This window comes from Oryx dammah, unplaced genomic scaffold, assembly GCF_014754425.2.
Source record: "Oryx dammah isolate SB20612 unplaced genomic scaffold, SCBI_Odam_1.1 HiC_scaffold_26, whole genome shotgun sequence".
NCBI lineage: Eukaryota > Metazoa > Chordata > Mammalia > Artiodactyla > Bovidae > Oryx > Oryx dammah.
The window spans coordinates 74,298,984-74,321,686 of NW_024070210.1; the positions used below are offsets into that span (position 1 = coordinate 74,298,984).

The 22,703-nt window shown below is 36.9% G+C and overlaps 1 protein-coding gene across 1 annotated transcript; it reads left to right on the forward strand.

Moving 5' to 3' along the window:
- Window positions 1–18,352: 18,352 nt before the first annotated feature.
- LOC120853276 (olfactory receptor 4F3/4F16/4F29-like) lies at window positions 18,353–19,297 on the forward strand. Its single transcript, XM_040227015.1, has one exon. The coding sequence runs from the start codon at window positions 18,356–18,358 to the stop codon at window positions 19,295–19,297; it is 942 nt and encodes a 313-aa protein (XP_040082949.1). The 5' UTR covers window positions 18,353–18,355.
- Window positions 19,298–22,703: the final 3,406 nt, after the last annotated feature.

The following is a 22,703-nucleotide window of genomic DNA, read 5'->3' on the forward strand; positions in this document are numbered from 1 at the left end:
GTAATATATGGTGGCCATTGGCTTTAAGATATATACTGCATCAGATAGACAGCTTTCTAAACTTGGAAGGTGTTCATTCCCCAGATGATATAAAATTGAGCATTCACCAGCATTCCATCACTCTGTGAGTGATTTTTTTCCTGGAATATGAAACATAATAAGTGTAGTAAATTCTACAAGTGTGAGACTGTTATCACACTTCATTTTCTATAAAAATGTGTCCAGATCCCAAATTGTATGGGACACCATAGGAATAGATAAGGTAAAAAAAATACTGTATAAATCCATAAAGGGTAGTGTGCTAACAGAAGGACCATGGTTGGGAAAATAAGTACCCAGAAAAAAAACTATATGACTATGAAGACAAGTCTTAAATCCTTCCAGAAAATATAGACACTGAGTCTACTGAGAGTTTAGTGAGCTGTGGCACCATGCAGTGTACTGAGGCTTTACTTTTGCATTGGCAACTTGGGCAGTTGGCCATAATGATAGCCAGGTTGCCCATCATGAGGGGAAATTAATGTTAAGTCTATGCAGATACTTCAGTTAGATAGCAACATAATGATTATAGGGGAATTAAATGCCCCAATCACATCAATGGGTGTTTTGACATCTTGGTAAATCTGATTCTACTTTTGATCTGTAGGCGAGGTTGTAACTCTGAATCTAAGAGCTTTATGTGTAGCCATGTTTCTCTATTTAACACATGCTTTACTCTCACTGTGTGATTGTGAAGTATTTTCCTACATCAATGAGATATTGACAACTTTTATACAGTTTTTAAAAGTAAAAAGGCTCTATAAGAATTGGTTTATAGACATTACTAAGTGCTGATGCAAAGAAATAGAGGAAAAGAACAGAATGGGAAAGACTAGAGGTCTCTTCAAGAAAATTAGAGATACCAAGGGAATATTTCATGCAAAGATGGGCTTGATAAAGGACAGAAAAGGTATGGACCTAACAGAAGCAGAAGATATTAAGAAGAGGTGGCAAGAATATACAGAAGAACTGTACAAAAAAGATCTTCACGACCTGGATAATCACGATGGTGTGATCACTCATCTAGAGCCAGACATCCTGGAATGTGAAGTCAAGTGGGCCTTAGAAAATATCACTATGAACAAAGGTAGTGGAGGTGATGGAATTCCAGTTGAGCTATTTCAAATCCTGAAAGATGATGCTGTGAAAGTGCTGCACTCAATATGGCAGCAAATTTGGAAAACTCAGCAGTGGCCACAGGACTGGAAAAGGTCAGTTTTCATTCCAGTTCCAAAGAAAGGCAATGCCAAAGAATGCTCAAACTACAGCACAATTGCACTCATCTCTCACGCTAGTAAAGAAATGCTCAAAATTCTCCAAGCCAGGCTTCAGCAATACATGAACCGTGAACTTCCAGATGTTCAAGCTGGTTTTAGAAAAGGCAGAGGAACCAGAGATCAAACTGCCAACATCCACTGGATCATGGAAAAAGCAAGAGAGTTCCAGAAAAACATCTATTTCTGCTTGATTGACTATGCCAAAGCCTTTGACTGTGTGGATCACAATAAACTGTGGAAAATTCTGAAAGAGATGGGAATACCAGACCACCTGACCTGCCTCTTGAGAAATCTGTATGCAGGTCAGGAAGCAACAGTTAGAACTGGACATGGAACAACAGACTGGTTCCAAATAGGAAAAGGAGTACATCAAGGCTGTATATTGTCACCCTGCTTATGTAACTTCTATGCAGAGTACATCATGAGAAATGCTGGACTGGAAGAAACACAAGGTAGAATCAAGATTGCCGGGAGAAATATCAATAACCTCAGGTATGCAGATGACACCACCCTTATGGCAGAAAGTGAAGAGGAATTAAAAAGCCTCTTGATGAAAGTGAAAGAGGAGAGTGAAAAAGTTGGTTTAAAGCTCAACATTCAGAAAACGAAGATCATGTCATTTGGTCCCATCACTTCATGGGAAATAGATGGGGAAACAGTGGAAACAATGGCAAACTTTATTTTTTTGGTGTCCAAAATCACTGCAGATGGTGACTGCAGCCATGAAATTAAAAGACACTTACTACTTGGAAGAAAAGTTATGACCAACCTAGATAGCATATTCAAAAGCAGAGACTTTACTTTGCTGACTAAGATCTGTCTAGTCAAGACTATGGTTTTTCCAGTGGTCATGTATGGATGTGAGAGTTGGACTGTGAAGAAGGCTGAGCGCCGAAGAATTGATGCTTTTGAACTGTGGTGTTGGAGAAGACTCTTGAAGGTCCCTTGGACTGCAAGGAGATCCAACCAGTCCATTCTGAAGAAGATCAACCCTGGGTGTTCTTTGGAAGGAATGATGCTAAAGCTGAAACTCCATTACTTTGGCCATCTCATGCAAAGAGTTGACTCATTGGAAAAGACTCTGATGCTGGGAGGGATTGGGGGCAGCAGGAGAAGGGGACGACAGAGGATGAGATGGCTGGATGGAATCAGTGACTCGATGGACGTGAGTCTGAGTGAACTCCGGGAGTTGGTGATGGACAGGGAGGCCTGGCGTGCTGCAGTTCATGAGATTGCAAGGAGTCGGACACGACTACTGAGTGACTGAACTGAACTGAACTGAAGTGCTGATGTAATCTGATGAAACTCATGTTCCAAAAAGTCTTTTAACTGACTTCTACTGTTTTAAATGTGCTAGCTTTTTCAGAAAAAAAGTTCTCATAGTAATTAACCTCCAATTAAAATAAATAAATTTATATTAAGAAATTATTAACTCAAAAGCTTTTTACATGATCCAAATTCTTATAATCAAAACAAATTATTGAATAATTCAAACTTATTTAATACTTTCTTAAAGTAATAACTGATGTTCTCCTTGATCTTACCAGTAGAGAGCAAAAATAAGCATTTAAAATTAGAAAAAGCATAAAATTATGTGTTCAATCAATTTGAGTTATACTTCTAAGACTATAGTGTGTCCACTTAAACTTAACATTTAATGTCCTTAGGAATTTTAAGACGTTACCTTACTGTCAAATACAGTAATTAGTGGATAGTCTTCGACCAATTTAAAAATAATTTTGAATATCAAGCATTGGTCATTGTGTGTGTACGTATGTGTTCATGTTTGGGTATGTGACTTATTTATTTACAGAGCATCTATATCTTTTTTTATCAAGTTAGCAAATGTGTTCATTTTTGCTACTTAAGAATAACATTTACTGCCTGTAAAAAGTGTGGGTAGAATGTGTGTGGCTGTTGAGGGTTATATATTATATATAAACTTTGCTGATTTACTAAAATGACTCAGTATGATAGACTGCTCTCAATTTATTCACCTTCAGCAACTCTCAGTGGAATAGAAACTAGTTATGTTGGTTAATGTGGGTGATTGTGACTCTACTAGAATTTAACATGACCCCAAAATACTACTGACTAAGCAAGTAATAGAATGTGGACTTGCTTACCAAGGGGTTAAAGAAAGGACATTATTCTTAAAATATTACTCTTTAAAAAAATCACTGAAGTATAGTTGATTTACAATGTTTCAGGTGTACGGCAAAGTGGTTCAGTTCTATCTATCTATCAATCATCTATCATCTATCTATCTATTCTTTTCCACTATAGGCTATTACAGGATATTGAATATAGTTCCAGTTCGACTCTGCAGGTTCTTGTTGGTTATCTATTTTATTTATAGTAGTGTGTATCTGTTAGCCCCAAATTTCTAATTTATCCCCCAAACCCCAGTTCCATACTTCTTTCTTGAGACATATGATGATTGGCTATTCAGGGTCATTTTTGTTTCTATACAAATTTAAAATGTTTTGTTCCAGTTCTGTGAAAAATGTCATTTGTAACTTGATAAGATTACATTGACTCTGTAGATTGCCTTGGGTAGTACGGTCATTTTAACACTGCCAATTCCTCCAGTGTAAGAGCACTGTATGTATTTCCATCTGTTTGTGTCATCTTTGATTTCTTTCATCAGTGTCTTATAGTTTCTGGAGTACAGGTCTTTTGTCTTCTTGGGTAGGTTTATGCTAGGTATTTTATTCCCTTGGATGTGATAGTAAATGGAATTGTTTCCTTAATTTTGCTTTCTGGTAGATCAGTTTTAGTGCATAGAAATGCAACAGATTTCTGTATATTAATTTTGTATCTTGAAACTTTACCAAATTCATTGATGAGCTCTTGTAGTCTTCTGGTGATATCTTTGGGATTTTCTATGTATGGTATCATTTCATCTGCAAACAATGACTATTTTACTTCTTTTCCAATTTTTATTCTTTTTCTCTCTTTTTCTTTGATAGTTGTGGCTAGGACTTCCAAAACTATGTTGCATTACAGTGGCAAGAGTGGGCATTCTTGACTTGCTCCTGTTCTTAGAAAGAATACTTTCAGTTTTCCACTGTTGAATATGATGTTAACTGTGGATTTGTCAATATAAGGCCTTTATTATATTGAGGCACACTTTCTGGAGAGGTCATCTTAAACGTTGACTTTGATCAAAATCTTTTCCTGAATCTGTTGAGATGATTGTATGGTTTTTATTCATTAATTTGTTAATGTGGTATACCACCCTGATTTTCGAATATTGAACTATCCTTTCATCCCTCAGATAAATTTCACCTGGTTATGGCTTGTGATACTTATAATGTATTATTGGATTGGGTGTGCTAGTATTTTGTTGAGGACTTCTTGCATCTACGTTCAACAGTGACATTGGCTTTCTTTTTCTTTTTTTGTGTGTGTTATTTTTGTTTCGTTTTGGTGGCAGGGTGACCTTGGCCTCATCGAATGGATTTGTGAGCATTCCTTCCTTAGCAATATTTTGAAGTAGTTTGGAAAGAGTAAGTGTTAACTGTTTGCTAAATGTTTGGTAGAATTCACCTGTGAACCCATTTGGTCCTGAACTTTTGTTTGTTGGGATTTTTAAAAATACTGATTCAATTTCATATTTTATCTTCCTGATCCAGTCTTGGGAGATTGTACCACAAGAATTTGTCCATTTCTTTTGGTTGTCCATTTTATTGGCAAATAGTAATCTCTTATGATCCTTCATATTTTGGTGGTGTTAGTTATAATTTCTTGTTCATTTCTGATTTTACTGATTTTGCCCCTTTCCTTTTTTTTTTTTCTTGATGAGTCTGGCTGAAAGTTTATCACTTGTTTATCCTTTCAAAGAATGAACTTTTAGTTTCATTGATTTTTCTAGTATTTTGTTTTTAGTTTCTATTTCATTTATTTCTGATCTTTATGATTTCTATCTTTCTACTAACCTGGGTTTTGTTTGTTCCTCTAAGATTTAACTTATTTTTTGAGGTAGGCCTGTATGGCTGTGAAATTTCCTTTGAGATCTACTTTTGCTCATCAACATTTGATGATAGCCACTCTGACAAGTGTTGTTAGGTGATATCTCATTGTGGTTTTAACTTGCATTTCTCTAGCAATTAAAGATGTTGAGCATCTTTTCACGTGCCCTTTGGCCATCTGTATGTCTTCTTTGCAAAAATGTCTGTTCAGGTTTCTACCTATTTTTAAATCAGATTGTTTGTTTTTATTGATGTCTTGTATGAGCTATTATATATATATATATATATTATATATATATATATAGTATTAACCTCTTATTGGTCATATCATTTGCAAATATTTTCTCCCTTACAATAGATTGTCTTCTTGTTTTGTTGATGGTGTCCTTTTTTTAAAAAAGCTTTTAAGATTAATTAGGTCCCATTTGTTTATTTTTGATTTAATTTCCTTTTCCTTAGGGGTCAGATTCAAGACAGTATTGCTATGACTTATGGCAAATAGTGTTGCATTCTTTTTTTCCAGCACTTTAAATATACCCCTCCACTCCTGGTCCTGTAAAGCTTCTGCTGAGCTTTATATTCTTATGGGGCTTCCTTTGTATGTGATTAGTTGTTCCTCTCTTGCTCCCTTTAAGATTCTCTTTATTTTTAATTTTGTCATTTTAATTATAATATATCGTGATGTGGTTCTCTTTGGGTTTATCTTGTTTGGGACCTTCTGTGCTTCCTGTATCTTGATGTCTGTTTCTTTTCCCAGAGTAGGAAAGTTTTTATTCATTATCTTTTCAGAGAATTTCTCTGTCTCCTCTCTCTTCTCCTTCTCAGACCCCTATAATATGAATATTACACACTTGATGTTGTCCCAGAGTTCCTTTAAACTCTTATCATTAAAAAATTGTTCTCATTAGGTGCCTTTCACTATTCCATCTTACAGATTGCTTATCTGTTCTGTACTATCTAGTGTCCTGTTGATTCTCTCTCATTACTTTTTGTTTCAGTTATTGAATGCCTCAGTTGTGATTAGTTTTCTTATGAAAACTAATGATGACATTCTAATGATGGCATTTAACTAATGATGAGAATGATGACATTCTCACTGAGTTCTTTTTTGTTTTTTGAGATTGATAAACATGCTTATAACCATTTTAAAAAACTATTTTATCAGGTGAATTACTTACCTCCATTTCATTAGGGGTTTTTATATTGTTTCATTTCATTCTTTTGTTTGGAACATATCCTCCTTGTCTTCTCATTTGGTTTCACTGATGATTCTTGCTTCTGTGATAGGTGAAATAGCTACCTCTCCCTGGTGGCTGAGATAGTGAAGAATTTGCCTGCAGTGCGGGAGACACGGGTTTGATTCCTGGGTTGGGAAGATCCCCTGGAGAAGGAAAGGCAACCCACTCTGGTATTCTTGCCTGGAGAATCCCATGGGCAGAGAGGCCTGGTGGGATATAGTATATGGGGTTGCAAAAAGTCAGACACAACCGAGTGACTAACACTAACACTAAGCCTGGTCTTGAAAGAGTGACCTTTTGTAGGAGCATACTTTGAGTTGACAGCGTGTGTCTTGGGGCTTTGGCCATTAGGCTGCAGTGTGAGCCTTATACTGGGAATAGTATCTGGGGAGTGCTGTGCCTAAAGCCACTTTGGAAGGAAGACTGGGGATTGAAAAGGTGCAGAAGAAGGAGATCCTCAAGGCTCACTAGCAACTTTGATATCCAAGAGGTTTCCGGAAGCTCCCTGCTCATTTGACAAATGATCTGAAGTTATTAAATGAATTTTTTCCCATTAGTCCAGGTGCCTGTTAAACTATTTTTTCCGCTGTGTCTGACAGTGAGTTTGTGTTCTGCCCTTCAGCTACATCTCTCCCTGCCACAATTTGCCATGATTATTGTAGATTTCCCATGGGTACCATGTTCCATCATTCCTACCTGTTTTTATGTAAACTACTTCTGTGCAATAGCTGTTCAATCAGCTGTTTGATCTTCAGCAATACTCGCTCCATATGTAGGTACAGATTCAGTGTGCTGATAGGAGGAGATGAGTTCAAGGTCTTTCTAAACTGTCATTTTGCCCTTCCCCCAGTCAGGGAATACCATGGTTGTACAGTTCCTTGGAAGGAAAGATGACTTATGGTACAGATCTTACTAATCTGTGAACAGGGCTAATTGCTGATTTGTTTGTTTAAGACCTAAGAAAGAGCAAGAGTATAAGTTTCTTGAGATGCAATCTAGGCTGAATTATGTGGATGGACTTTTCAGAGAGGGCAGAGAGAATGCCCATGTAAAAGTCCACTAGAGATTATTCACTATACAGGAACAAGGTAACTTGCCTCTGTGATGTAAATCAGCCGCTTTTCCTTAGGATAATACTGTTTCACTGATACTTTATACTGTTCATTCTTTTTATTTATTTATTTATTTTACTTTACAATTCTGTATTGGTTTTGCCATATATTGACATGAATCCACCATGGGTGTACATGCGTTCCCAAACATGAACCCCCCTCCCACCCCCTCCCCACAACATCTCTCTGGGTCATCCCCGTGTACCAGCCCCAAGCATGCCGTGTCCTGCATCGGACATAGACTGGCGATTCAATTCTTACTTGATATTATACATGTTTCAATGCCATTCTCCCAAATCATCTCACCCTCTCCCTCTCCCTCTGAGTTCAAAAGTCTGCTATACACATCTGTGTCTTTTTTGCTATCCTGCATACAGGGTCATCATTGCCATCTTTCTAAATTCCTTCATTCTTAATGGATTCTAAAGTGTGGCCATAGAAACATAGTTAAAGTCTCTACATAGACACAACAACATGAGTTTCCCCTTACTACGGGTGATCTGACTACCATCATGACTGACTGTGCAAGTTTGTAATGCGGAAGTAAAGCCTGAGCACAATGGATGGTGCCACACTTCACCATGCTCTCAGTATACTCGCCATCCACCTGTTCTGGAAGGATTACGGACTTGTCTTCATAGGGATATAAATTTGTTCTGGGTACTGATTTTTCTTCCCCAACCATAGTGCTTCTGCTAGTACTACCATTAGGGACTAACAGAACATTTTTGGCCTTATCTATTCCTATGCAACTTTGGCTCTGGAGACATTTTTTTAAAGAAGTGAAGTGTCACAACAGGCTATGCCCCCAGAATTCACTAGACTTACTCGCACTCAATAACCGAGAAACATCTCATAGATATAGTGGAGGAATGGCATGATGAATGGTCAGATTTTTTGTCAACTGGGAGGTGAACAACTTAAAAGTTTATGAGGCTGCCTATTTGATGCAGAAAATAACTTAAACCAGTGGCTGCTATATTGTCCTCTGCCTGATAGCTAGCATATATGAACCCCAGGGGTAAAAAGTCACTTTAACGATAGGTCCGAACTATTTATTATGGGAATTTATGTTTTTTATTGGAGAAGGAAATGGCAACCCACTCTAGTATTCTTGCCTGGGAAATCCCATGGACAGAGGAGCCTGGTGGACTAAATCCATGAGGTTGCAAAGAGTCAGACACGACTGAGTAACTGAAGATGAAGATGCTTTTTATTATTGTGAACTTTGGTTTAGTAGGTTCAGAGGTCCTAGTACCCCAGGGAAGAATATTCCAAAGGGAACATAGCTAAGACTGGACTCTGAAAACTTTGAGCTCTTCATATTGCTGAACCAGTAAATGGAAAAGGGCTTGCCTCTGACAATTGTGGGAACTAGGGCAACACTGAAAATGAAAGCTCATAAGCCATTTATTGCAACATTTGAAGATTATAAATCAAAGAAACAAAATCTTGAGTGCAGTGTGTTCTATCCTTTAGCTTTGATAAATGTAAATATGCTGTTTCCTCTTTGTCTCTAGTGTCTTTTTTTGGCTGCACTGCATGGCTTGTGGGATCTTAGTTCCCTGACCAGGGATTGAACCTGGGGCCACAGCAATGAAAATGCCAAGTCCTAATGCCAATTCCCTGGACCACCAGGGAATTTCCTCTAGTGTCTTATTATGAGTCTTTAGGACCTTTGTTCTGGTCCACCCAAATAGATCCCTTTGGGGTAAAGTCCCTTGATCCATGAATTCCTTCTAAATTCTAGTCTTTGCAGTATCACTTGGTTATTGTCCCCTAGAGCTGTTAATAAACTTCGTTTACCACATGTGGCAAGATATTATGGAATTTTTTGTTAGCACAAGAAAATCTAAGACTCTATGAGGACTCTCTTTTCTTTGTACAGGTAAAATAGAAGACAGAATAAATTTAACATTAAGGCAAGTAGCTATAATGTTATACATGATACTGTTTTGGAACTGCTATGGACATGAACCACATCTTTAGGTTCATGAGTGGTATCATAAAGCAGGATAGCTAGTGTCTGGGGGTAACAAATTGACCATTCAGTTCAGTTGAGTCGCTCCATTGTGTCTGACTCTCTGTGACCCCATGAACCGCAGCACACTAGGCTTTCCTGTCCATCACCAACCCCTGGAGCTGGCTCAAACTCTTATACATCAAGTCGGTGATGTCATCCAACCATCTCATCCTCAGTCATCCCCTTCTCCTCCTGCCTTCAATCTTTCCCAGCTGCTGCTGCTGCTGCTAAGTCGCTCAGTCATGTCAGACTCAGTGACCCCATGGACTGCAGCCTACCAGGCTCCTCCATCCATGGGATTTTCCAGGCAAGAGTACTGGAGTGGGGTGCCATTGCCTTCTCCAAGTCTTTCCCAGCATCAGGGTCTTTCCCAGTGAGTCAGTTCTTTGCATCAGGTGGCCAAAGTATTGGAGCTTTAGCCTTCGCATCAGTCCTAATTGACCATTAGTGAAGCATAATTGTGAAAAGGGTACTGGTATATTGAATAAGGTAAACTGACCTTGAATTTAACTAGAATCACACAGTGCCAGAGTACAGTGAAAGACATTAGGAAAAGTGAAATGACTTTATAATGTTGGGGGTAAGCATTCTGTTGTTAGTGATAATTACATGAGTGATTCTCAACCTCTGCAATTTGATAAACAGGTAAGGAAAATTGGTGACACATGAAACTAAGAAACCAAGGGTTCTTATTATCTCCATTTTTCAAAAGAGATAAAGTATAAACTGATTCTCTTCTGTGAAAAGAGAAACAAATTCATTTAGTACATGCAAAATTTTTAAGCTGGAAAAGAGTATAACTGATACATGAATATAAGAGAAACCCAAAGCCCCAGAGCTGAATAAATTATTTCCAACTATGTCACTTTAAGTTATGGTGTGGAAAATATACAAGCGATATGAAAACTACCAAGAGAGCAAATTGGTTCTCCTGCTCTCATATGTGCTTTAATATTTTATAATTTTTTAATGTTCCTAAACTATAGATAGAAAGCAGAAAATTTTAGAGAAAGCGACAAAAGTGAATTTTGTGGAAGTGAAAGATAAGGGGTAAAGTGATCCTAAAAGGAAATAAGGATTGAGTTTTTGAGTCTTAGAAATATAAGTGGTGATATAGTTTGCTGGGTTTATGTATGGAGAAAGTTAATTCAAAAGGACACAAAAATTATTTATATTGCATGTAGTCATAAAAAGTAAAAGAAATGGTCTTAAATTAGAGAAGGTAGATTTTTATTTGGATGTGGAGAAGAATTTATGGCAGTTTGAAAGATAAATTACTGGACATTTTAGCTGATGGAAGTTACAATGTCTCAATATTTTTAGATTGAGAAGGAAATTTATACAGATGACAGTTTAGATTTTCAAAACCAAGATATGTCTATAGGCCTCATTCAGATTGATAATTCCATTACTTGGAACCCCGGTACCAATATTTTTCTCATCTGTAAAGTTAAATGCCTGGGAATCTGTTTCTGGAAGATTGATCAGTTCTATATGGGCCAAGACAATGAATTAATCACCATAAAAGACAAAGAGCTAGACCTCTTTTTTCATATCATGAGCACTTAATTAACTAAAACAAATGGTTATAATTAAGTGTTGAGAAAAATAGCCTAACAGCTTATTCTTTTGAACAAAACCAACTTGTAAGAGAATGTGTTTTCAGCATCAATCAGGAGATTGATTGTAGGTATTTGATGACTTCTAGGTGAATAGACATCATATCCTGGTGTCTCCATCTAGAATCTCTGAGCTCAAGGCAATAGTCACAAGATACCCACTTCAAACTGTGAGTTTTTTTTTTAAGGCTTAAATGTTTTAATAGAGATCAAATTGCCATAACTTGATGTTGTATGTATATAATGCTTTGCTGTTAATATTGTACAATGTGCTTAACTATTTACCATAGGTGAAAAAAAAGCATCAAATAATCAGTAGCATAATGGCATTCCAAAAAAGCTCTTGAGAAACTGATAACTCTGAAGCTAGAACTTCATGTAGACATGAAACAAACAAACAAACAAAAAAACAAATTTCTTTCTAAAGTAGTCAAGCTCACAGAGACAACATAGGATTGTGGTTTCCAGGGAGGAAGAAATGGGAAGCTGTTTAATAGATACAGAGGTTCAGTTTTGCAAGGTGAAAAAGCTTTAGAGAAAAAAAAAAAGAAAGGAAAGAATGATCTATGACATGACACATGAGTTTTTAAAAAGAATACCACTTCACAGATGACTATTAATACCAGATACTGAAAACTACTGGTTTAATTGGTAGGCAGAGGAGAAGTGGGGCTTCCCTGGTGACTCTGTGTAAAGAATCTGCCTGCAATGCTGGTGACACAGAATAGGCAGGTTAGATCCCTGGGTCGGGAAGCACCCCTCCCCCGCAGAAGGAACTGGCAACCCACTGCAGAATTCTCGTTTTTAGAATCCTATGGACAGAGGAGCATGGAGGGCCACAGTCCATCGGATCACAAATCAAACTATGAATCTTTATATTCTCTGATATTTTGTTGGATATTTCTCTCTCGCTCGCTTTTTATTATATATAGGTAAAATTTACTTTTGACTACTTCTAGATAGCATATTCAAAAGCAAAGACATTACTTTGCCAACAAAGGTCCGTCTAGTCAAGGCTATGGTTTTTCCATTGGTCATGTATGGATCTGAGAGTTGGACTGTGAAGAAAGTTGAGTGCTGAAGAATTGATGCTTTTGAACTGTGGTGTTGGAGAAGACTCTTGAGAGTCCCTTGGACTGCAAGGAGATCCAGCCAGTCCATTCTGAAGGAGATCAGCCCTGGGTGTTCTTTGGAAGGAATGATGCTAAAGCTGAAACTCCAGTACTTTGGCCACCTCATGCAAAGAGTTGACTCATTGGAAAAGACTCTGATGCTGGGAGGGATTCGGGGCAGGAGGAGAAGGGGACGACAGAGGATGAGATGGCTGAATGGCATCACCAACTAGATGGACGTGAGTCTGAGTGAACTCCGGGAGTTGGTGATGGACAGGGAGGCCTGGCATGCTGCAATTCATGGGGTCGCAAAGAGTTGGACATGACTGAGTGACTGAACCGAACTGAATATTCTTTTTTCCAGTACTCATTCCAGAGTAACTAAAGAACACTAGTGTTTTCCTATTAGGTTCCATATTTATATTTCATTCTCCTTTAAAATAATTTTCCCACAAATTTCCAGTTCTTATGTAGTAGAATTTATTGGAGACCCAAAGGGCAAATAAACTTAAACCTGACGTATATAACTGATAAAATGAAAATGAAAGTTGGTCAGTGGTGTCTGATTCTTTGCAACCCCATGGACTATATAGTCTAGGGAATTCTCCAGGCCAGAATACTGGAGTGGGTGGCCTTTTGCTTCTCTAGGGGATCTTCCCAACTCAGGGATGGAACCCAGGTCTCCTACATTGCAGGCGGGTTCTTTACCAACTGAGTCACAAGGGAAGCCCAAGAATACTGGAATGGGTAGCCTATCCCTTCTCCAGGGGATCTTCTGTACCCAGGAATTGAAAGGGGGGTCTCCTGCATGGCAGGCAGATTCTTTACCAGCTGAGCCATGAGGGAAGCCCGTATAACTGATATAGATTATGGAGAAAGTCTCCCAAGAGACTGAGTGGTTAAAAGATATCTGAAGATACAGTATTATTTATAAGTTGTTTGTGATTATAAAATTTCTAAAGAGTGGATCCAGAAAGTAATGAAAATCACATCCCATAAACTACCTCTTACTTGATTTAAAGTAGGCCTTGTTTTTCTTCTCTTTTTCATTATACATATACTTTCCTTAGCTCCTTTTCCTTATTAGTTTTCATTTTGACACAGTTTATTTGTTTTTCCTTAATTATTTTTCATTTTTATAATATCTATTTTCTGGGCTTTTTTTTTCTTTTTTCTTTTGATCTCTAGAACTCTTCTCAGTCTTTTTTTTAAAAATCCATCTTCTTAGTTATATTATCATCCATATTTTCTTGTTTTTCAATCACCCAGTTAGATCCTTTTATATCTTTGTTGAATTGTTAAATTATAAATATATAGTTTACTGAATCTATTACTATATGAATTGCAATCTGATTTTCCCATTTGAAGGTTACTTTTGTTATATTTAGATCATAATTTCTACCTCACTGAACCTTTAGCCTGTATTTGATGGAGGCAATATTTTTAGTGTCTTCCACCTTCCTTTTTATTCTAAGTATGTGTTAGCAATTGAGACTACAAAAAAGGATAAGCACATTCCTCCTCTCAATCCACTATGAATAGGAACAAAAAAGGCATGAATCTGCTTAAACTGTGAAGAGGAGATGGAAATGGGATAGTATGTGGCCTTGTCAGATAACAAACAGGTGATGTTGGATCATGAGGTTCAAGAAAGGACGTAGGAAAAGTGAGATACGAAATAGGGTTGAAAAGTACCAGGTTCAAGCAGGCTTTGATTGATCTGTTAGGAGTTTGGGGTTCCTCTGGAAGCAAAAAAGGACTCATTAAACCATTAACACTATGATTCAGTCTGTTTTGAAAGTTGCTGAATTTTTGTTGGAATTGCAAAAACAGTTGAAGGAGAGGATCCTGATGAGGTTTCACAGTACTTCTAGTGAGAACTGATGAAAGGTAGGGGCAGTGGGAAGAGAAAGGAATAGAATTATGTTAGATGCATTCAATTAAGAAGGAAATTGTGACATATTTCACCCATTTAATAAGTGCTAAAAACTGTATGTTTGGCATTATTCAATGCAGAATTAACAAGGGACATTGTTATTTCACTATCAGAAATAACAGTAGTTGAATAGTGAATAGTTGGTAGTGAATTATTACAAATAAAATTGAATTCACTCATCCTGTAAAATACCTATTTTTCCCTCCCCAGAAAAAATCATTATTCTGAAGTTGTTGGATAGGCTTTTTGTTCAAACTTTTATACTTCTAATATAAATCTATATACATACATAAAAATATTTCTTGTATATATTTAATATTTTAATAATTACTGTTTTTGAAGACACAAAATTATATAATTTTGAATGTATTATTTTATAATTTGATGTTTTTAATACTTCTTGAGATAAAAATAACAATTATAAATCTGATTAATTCAGTTTCATTTCCAAATAATTCCTTCCTTGTATCAATTTATAATAATTTACTTATATGTGACTTCACTGTGGACCTCATAATTTCCATTACCAGGGGCATTAAAGAGAAGGACTTAACTGGATTTGATGACAAATATTCTCTCACAGTATTTTTGTTGTTGTTGTTGTTGTTAGTCACTCAGTTGTGTTCGACTCTGTGACCCCCATGGACTGTAGCCCGGCAGGTTCCTCTGTCCATGGGATTCTCCAGGCAAGAATACTGGAGTGGGTTGCCATTTCCTTCTCTAGGCTCTCACACTATAACATCTCTTAAACACTAGTTTTCTACATTCCACAGATGGGAAAAGTTTTCAGAGATAAAATGTATATTACCCAAGATCATTAAGTTATTAGGTAATGATACAATATATATTTATTTTTCAGATACTGAAGCCTATACTTATTTTATTATCCCATGCAGCTTCTTAAAAAATAATAAAAAAATAAAAAAATAATTCCTATGATGTATTCTAAGAGCTAAAATAGAGACAAATTCAAAGAACGATGCAATTATGCACAGAAGCTATCTTTAATATTATTATGTCAGATGGAGTCTAGAGTCCATGTATAACATGATATTGATGAGCAACCTTAATACACTTTGACCTGAATTGGGAGCTCAAGGTTTTTACTGAAGACTTGTTATGTCCTCTGGCACTCTTTAGGGCACTGTAGAGTTTATAAAGAAGTATGATGGGTAGAGTTGTCTTATAATCCAGTTAGAGAGTTACAGTGAAATACTGGAAATCAGAAAATGACTCAGGTTGGAGGAATCAAGAATGATTTCATGAAGAAGGTAGAACTTGAATATAGGCAAGGGATCCTCAAGAAGTCATGAATAAAGGAAAAAACTAAAGCAGAAAATTGGGGAGGAGACTTGGGTTTTAGTAGATTTGGGTTTTAGTATAAGCTCTAACACTAAGTAGACTTGGTCAAGTTATTTAACATATTTGGGTATTTATTTCCTGCTCTATAATGACAAGTGATTTTCCTAAATAGAGACTGAATTTAACAATAGATCCCAGAGTTGACCTCATTGATTTCAATCTCTTTGACTAGACTGAAGACTTCTTTTTAGTCTTATTCCTACCTTTGGTTTCCTACCAGACAAAAATTTCCCTTTCCTGAATTCCCAAGACCCTTGATCTTTCCTTGTTTACTCATGTGATCAGTGTCTAACACAAGCAAATGAGTTTGATCTTTTAAAAAACTTGGGGGTAAGGCCACCAACATCCCAGACAATGGAAAATATATGTATAAGTTTTGTCTCCCCCTGAACTTAAGTACTAATAGCCTATTATTCACTGGAAGGCTTACCGAAAATATAAACAATGGATAAACACATAGTTTGTATTTATGTGTAATATATACTATATTCTTACAATAAAGTAAGCTCTAAGAAAGAAAATATTTTTAAGGAAATCATAAGGAAAAGAAAGTCTGTCTACAGTGCTATAACTTTGTATCATCTGTTTACAAGATAAATCATCTGTCAACAACTACATCTGCATGTCTTAGGGGATACCATATATTGTGGATTTTATATATATTACTAATCTAGACATCAAAGATGAAAAGATAATGGGAAAAGAAATTCATATTTAATTACAGTCATAACAATTTATGTACTGTTAACAAAGAAGCAACAAGATAATTGCTTTATGGTAGCTTTGGGTAGTTGATGCAATTTCTTCATGGCAGCCCTGCCTATATAATAGTGAATAAATCATTATAAAATTTTAATGGTATATAGTATTGCAGTCATATTCATAACAGTGTTGGAAACATTGCTGTATTTTTAAAAAGCCCAGTTACCAGTGACTATAGGCAGTTTGCAGTTTCTCCAATTGAGAGAGATAGAGAGGCATACTGCATGGTAAAGTTATTTTCTGGAAGCACGTATAAAAGAGTAACAAAACTAACAAATGATTAATTTTATATTAAATATTACTCACATAATATCTATATAAGGATAGGCTATCCACTTCAATACAAGCCATGCTATTAATACATGTTCTACATGTAAATTTTTGCATCTTCATATATCTATTGCAAAAATCACATCTATGGAGACTTTGTTCAAAAACAGGTTGTATGAGTGTCAACTGTACATATTATTTACCCTTTCAACAAAAATTTTTTGTGATTTTAATTTTTGATACATTGGGTTGAAAAAGAAGTTTTGGTACTTAATTTTATGGGGCTTGCAGTCCAGATGGAATGGAGAAATTGAGTAAATAATAAATTAGGAAAGGAAAAATTGAATAGATAATAAATTCCATTTGTGACCCAAAAGACTGTAATGCACCAGGCTCCTCTGTCCATGGGATTTGCCAGGCAAGAACAGTGGAGTGGGTGCCATTTCCATCTCCAGGGAATCTTACCAACCCAGGGATCAAACCTGCTTTTCCTGCTTGGCAGATGGATTCTTTACCACCGTGGCTTCAAAAAGCCTGTGGCTCAGTGGTAAGGAATCCACATGCAGGGCAGGAGCTGCAGAAGATGGGAGTTCAATCCCTGGTTTGGAAAGATCCTCTGGAGGAGAGCGTGACTACCCACTCCAGTATTCTTGCCTGGAAAATGCCATGGACAGAGGAGCCCAGCAGCTACAGTCCATGGGGTCCAAAGGGTTGGACACGACTGAAGTGACTTCACACCAGGGAAGACCATTCATCACATTATGAATTTCATAATTCTAAGCTTTTCAAATCATGTGTAAGTATCTTAAAGCAGTGTTTCTCAAATTACTTGTGCCAAAGAATAGGTTTATTTTTAATTTATACTCTTACATGGACAATTTTGATAAAATATAAAAACAGAAACTTTAGTGCCACTGTAATGTCAAGTTGCTAGAGAAGTTTCTAAATATTCAGTCACAGACTCTCTACAAAATATGACACAAACTGGTAACAGACACTTCACAGACTTGCACCTCTCTGTGTGGGCCACTTTTTCATTGCTTCAAGGAGTTCAGATATGAATGGTCATAATCTCTGCCTTCAAGAAGTTTACAGTCCCCTTGGTGAGTTAGAACTATACTTAGTTCAATATAATACACAGGGTAGTAAAATAAATGGCAAGTAATAATAAAACAAGAATTTGTAGATGTGGTAAGCATCTGAGTAATACTGAAGATGAAATGTTCCCACAGGAAGGGCCAGAGGAAGGTAACTTCCTGAGAGATTGCAATAGTGATTAGTTCTATATGACTGAGGTAGGTCATATTAATTTAAAATCCAAAGTCAAAAGCTTTGGGGTTGAATTCCTGTTATTCTTGTTGACCATCGTATATTTCAGGAGTAATATCAGAACACTCACCCGGAAAGGAAAAAGAAGGTATTAAATGGAAAGCCAACTTGGTGGTCGAGAATAGCGTCACAAGACAGCAACTAATTTTTCTGTGTGATCATGCTGCAAAGGCTGTGAGGTAATTTTCATGCAAGAGTAGAAATAGGCTTGCCTAACTTTGGTTTATCTTCTGGTTTATTAACATAATTATTGTAATTTACATTTTTCTGTTGTCCTTCAGGTAGCCAAACCTACAAAGTCAATGTGTGGAACAAATCAGTCTATGGTGTCAGAGTTTGTGTTCCTCGGACTCACCAATTCCTGGGAGATTCAACTTCTCCTCTTTGTGTTCTCCTCTAGTTTTTACATAGCAAGCACAATGGGAAACTCGCTCATTCTGCTCACTGTTATCTCTGACCCTCACTTACACTCCCCCATGTACCTTCTGTTGGCCAACCTCTCCTTCATTGACCTGGGATTTTCTACTATCTTTTCTCCCAAGATGATTTATGACCTTTTCAGAAAGCATAAAGTCATCTCTTTTAGTGGCTGCATCACTCAGATCTTCTTCATCCACATCATTGGTGGGGTGGAGGTGGTGCTGCTCATAGCCATGGCCTTTGACAGATACGTTGCCATATGTAAGCCTCTCCATTATCTGACCATCATGAGTCCAATGATGTGTGTTTTCTTTATAGTGGCTGCCTGGATTATTGGCCTTATCCATTCCATGGTTCAACTAGCTTGTGTGGTAAACTTACCCTTCTGTGGCCCAAATGTGTTGGACAGCTTTTACTGTGACCTTCCTCAGTTGATCAAACTTGCCTGCATAGACACGTACCAACTAGAGTTCATGGTCACAGCCAACAGTGGATTCATCTCTGTTGGCTCCTTCTTCATTCTGATCATTTCTTACATTGTCATCATTCTCACTGTTCAGAAACAGTCTTCAGTGGGTTCATCCAAGGCTCTGTCCACACTTTCAGCTCACATCACTGTGGTAGTCTTGTTCTTTGGTCCTTTGATGTTTTTTTATATATGGCCATTTTCCTCCACACACTTGGATAAGTTTCTGGCTATATTTGATGCAATTCTCACTCCTTTTCTGAATCCTGTTATTTACACATTCAGGAATCATGAAATGAGGGTTGCAATGAGGAGAGTATGCAAACAACTAGTGAATTACAGGAGATCTCTAAAGTGATGAGCGATTTCTTCAGTGTATTGTGAAGAGCTCTTGATTACTAATGTTCAGTGTTGATGGTCACACTCAGAAAGAATCTTGTTTGTCTTTGATTTGATTACAGAAACATATTGAGTCCATTTTGTCTTTCACTTAGGAAGCAGAGACATTCACCTTTGAAAAGAGACTTACATATAGAGTATTTAAAATCAAAGTATACAGAAACCTTGAACCTAAATTCTTAAGGAATAATGTTTATAAGAAGTAATTTTTAGAAATACCTAGGAGGGAAGATTTCTTTAAGGCCTTCAGAACAGGAGAAGTATCTCCTAATCTACCCTAATTTGGGATAACTTCTATTTACCTTGAATGTATCTGCAAACACCTTATTTCCAAGTATGGCCATATTCAGAGATATTGGGGTTTAAATTTTTGACCTGTCTGTTTGGTAGACCCAAATCAAGCCACAACAGTAGTATAAGTAGTATAGATATCTGAAAACAGAAACAACTGTAGGACAACTACCTGTTAATGAGTGCAAATATATTAATATTGAAAATACATAATAGAACAAACATTAACTTTTCATAAGTAATTAACTATACCTTTAATGGAGTATGTAAAGTCAGCATAAGGTGCAAAAAATTACTTTTTTAAGCTAAAGAATCTCTAAGTAGGAAAATTACACATAAAAATAACATTTAGTTCTTTTAGTCAGGAGCAGAACAAATACATCAATATAAATTTGTCCTGTCATTCTAACGGGGAAATCCAGATTCTAGGAAGGAAAGTCATGGCCAACCTAGATGGCATATTCAAAAGCAGAGACATTAGTTTGCCAACAAAGGTCCGTCTAGTCAAGGTTATGGTTTTTCCTGTGGTCATGTATGGATGTGAGAGCTGGACTGTGAAGAAAGCTGAGCGCTGAAGAATTGATGCTTTTGAACTGTGGTGTTGGAGAAGACTCTTAAGAGTCCCTTGGACTGCAAGGAGATCCAACCAGTCCATTCTAATGGAGATCAGTCCTGGGTGTTCATTGGAAGGAATGATGCTAAAGCTGAAACTCCAGTACTTTGGTGACCTCATGCGAAGAGTTGACTCATTAGCAAAGACCCTGATGCTGGGAGGGATTGGGGTCAAGAGGTGAAGGGGATGACAGAGGATGAGATGGCTGGATGGCATCACTGACTTGATGGACGTGAGTTTGAGTGAACTCCGGGAGTTGGTGATGGACAGGGAGGCCTGGTGGGCTGCAGTTCATGGGGTCGCAGAGTCAGACACGACTGAGTGACTGAACTGAACTGAATTGAGTCTTCATTCAATACAGTATTTGGTGGTAAAGCATTCCTAAGTTAAAAAAATAAACCTATCAAAAACTATGAACTATACAAACTTTGCCAAAATATTAACATGTATCATTTTTTCTTTTTAGTATCATTATTTAAATATTATATAGTTTAATTTATATTTATATTCAAATGTATGTATACATGACCAAGGCAAACAATTTACTTCTTGAAACCTCAGTCTGCATTGTATTTTGTCTTTTAATATCCTCTTTCAGACTTTGGAATAAGCAGACATTTTATCATAGGATAAATTTGTCCTTTTATTTTCCTTGATGAACAAAACCAGATCCTATTATGTTGCATTGCTACTCATATTTTGAGGGACTATAATTACTTCTAGTACAGTTTCAATCATCCATTTTATGATTTTAGCTAAAGTAATTAACATTTATTTTACAGATGGGACTGTTAAAAAAAAAGAATGACAATAGTTTAAGTGGAAAAAACTGATATTTTTTAATTAAAAGAACTCAAAAAAAAAGTATAGTTGATTTACAATGTTGTGTTAGTTTCAGGTATACAGCAAAGTGACTTCAGTTTGTGTGTGTGTGTGTGTATGTATGTATATATATTCTTTTTCAGGTTCTTTCCCATTACAAGTTATTACAAGATATTGAATACAGTTCCCTGTGCTATACACTAAGTAGGTCCTTGTTGTTTATCTATTTTATATATATAGGAGTGTGTGTGTGCTTGCTCAGTCACGTCTGACTCTTCATGACCCCATGGACCGCAGCCCACCAGGCACCTCTGTCCACATGTATATGTTAACCTCAAACTCCTAATTTCTCCCTCCTCAACTCTTTCCCCTTTGATAGCCATGTTTGCTTTCTATGTCTGTGAAAAAGAAATAAGTTTTGTAAATAAGCTCATTTATATCATATTTTAAGATTTCATAAGTGATAGCATATGATATTTGTCTTTCTCTAACTTACTTCACCTAGTATGAAAATCTCCAGGTCCATCCATGTTGCTGCAAATGGAATTATTTCATTCATTTTAATGGCTGAATAATACTTCATTGTGTATGTATGTATGTGTGTGTGTGTGTGTGTATATATATATATATATATATATATAAACACCATATCTTCTTTATCCATTCATCCATTGATGGGCATTTAGGGTGCTTCCATGTCTTGGCTATTGTACATAGTATTGCTGTGAACATTGAGGTAAGTGTATCTTTTTAAACTGAAGTTTTCATCTTTTTTTAGATATATGCCCAGGAGTGGGACTGTTGGATCATATGGTAACTCTATTTTTAGTTCGGCAAAAACTGATTTTATTCAGAAACTACTGCAATATGGAAAAAGAGATCTCAGTATGAAAGTGTGGTCAATTCCCAGGCTTCCTTGGTGGCTCAGTGGTGAAAAATCTACCTGCCGATGAAGGAAACATGGGTTCCATCCCTGGTCGGGGAATATCCCACATGCTGCAAAGCAACTAAGCACATGCACCACAACTACTGAGCCTGTGCTCTAGAGCCCAAGAGCTGCACCTTCTGAGCCCTTGTGCCTCAACTACTGAAGCCCGAATGCCATAGAAGCCATGATCTGCAACAGGAGAAGCCACTGCAATGAGAAGCCCAGGCACCGCAACTAGACGGTAGCTCCCACTTGCTGCAACCTGCAACAAGCCCGTGCAGCAATGAAGACCCAGCACAGCCAAAAATAAATAAATAAAATTATATAAAAAGAAATGAGGTCAAGTTCCAATACAATTAAAACAAGTGGGAATTTACTGCCGAAGAGAAGCAGTTGGAGGCAGGGAGCATGGCAGTGAATGGAAATACCTAAAGATATGAAGAATTCTTGCTAAACTGACTTTACAGGTTCTTACTGAGGGCAGGAAAGGATGATCAGATATCAAGAATAGAGGTTTAGAAATTTTATTAGGTATCAAGGCTAGGGAATTTCTTCTATAATAATTTAGCAGGATTCTTGCTATAACTGGGCTATGCAAGCCCATCAAGGGTGTGCCTCAGGTTGAGATCTAGTGGAGAAGAGGGCTCAAAGGAGTCTGAATAAAGTTTGGTCAAGAACGGAGTCTTTGTCAACTTAAAGGTGGAAAATTGA

What these genes read in the sequence shown, in the direction of transcription:
- LOC120853276 (XM_040227015.1), top strand. Translation starts at nt 18,356, where the DNA reads ATGTGTGGAACAAATCAGTCTATGGTGTCAGAGTTTGTGTTCCTCGGA.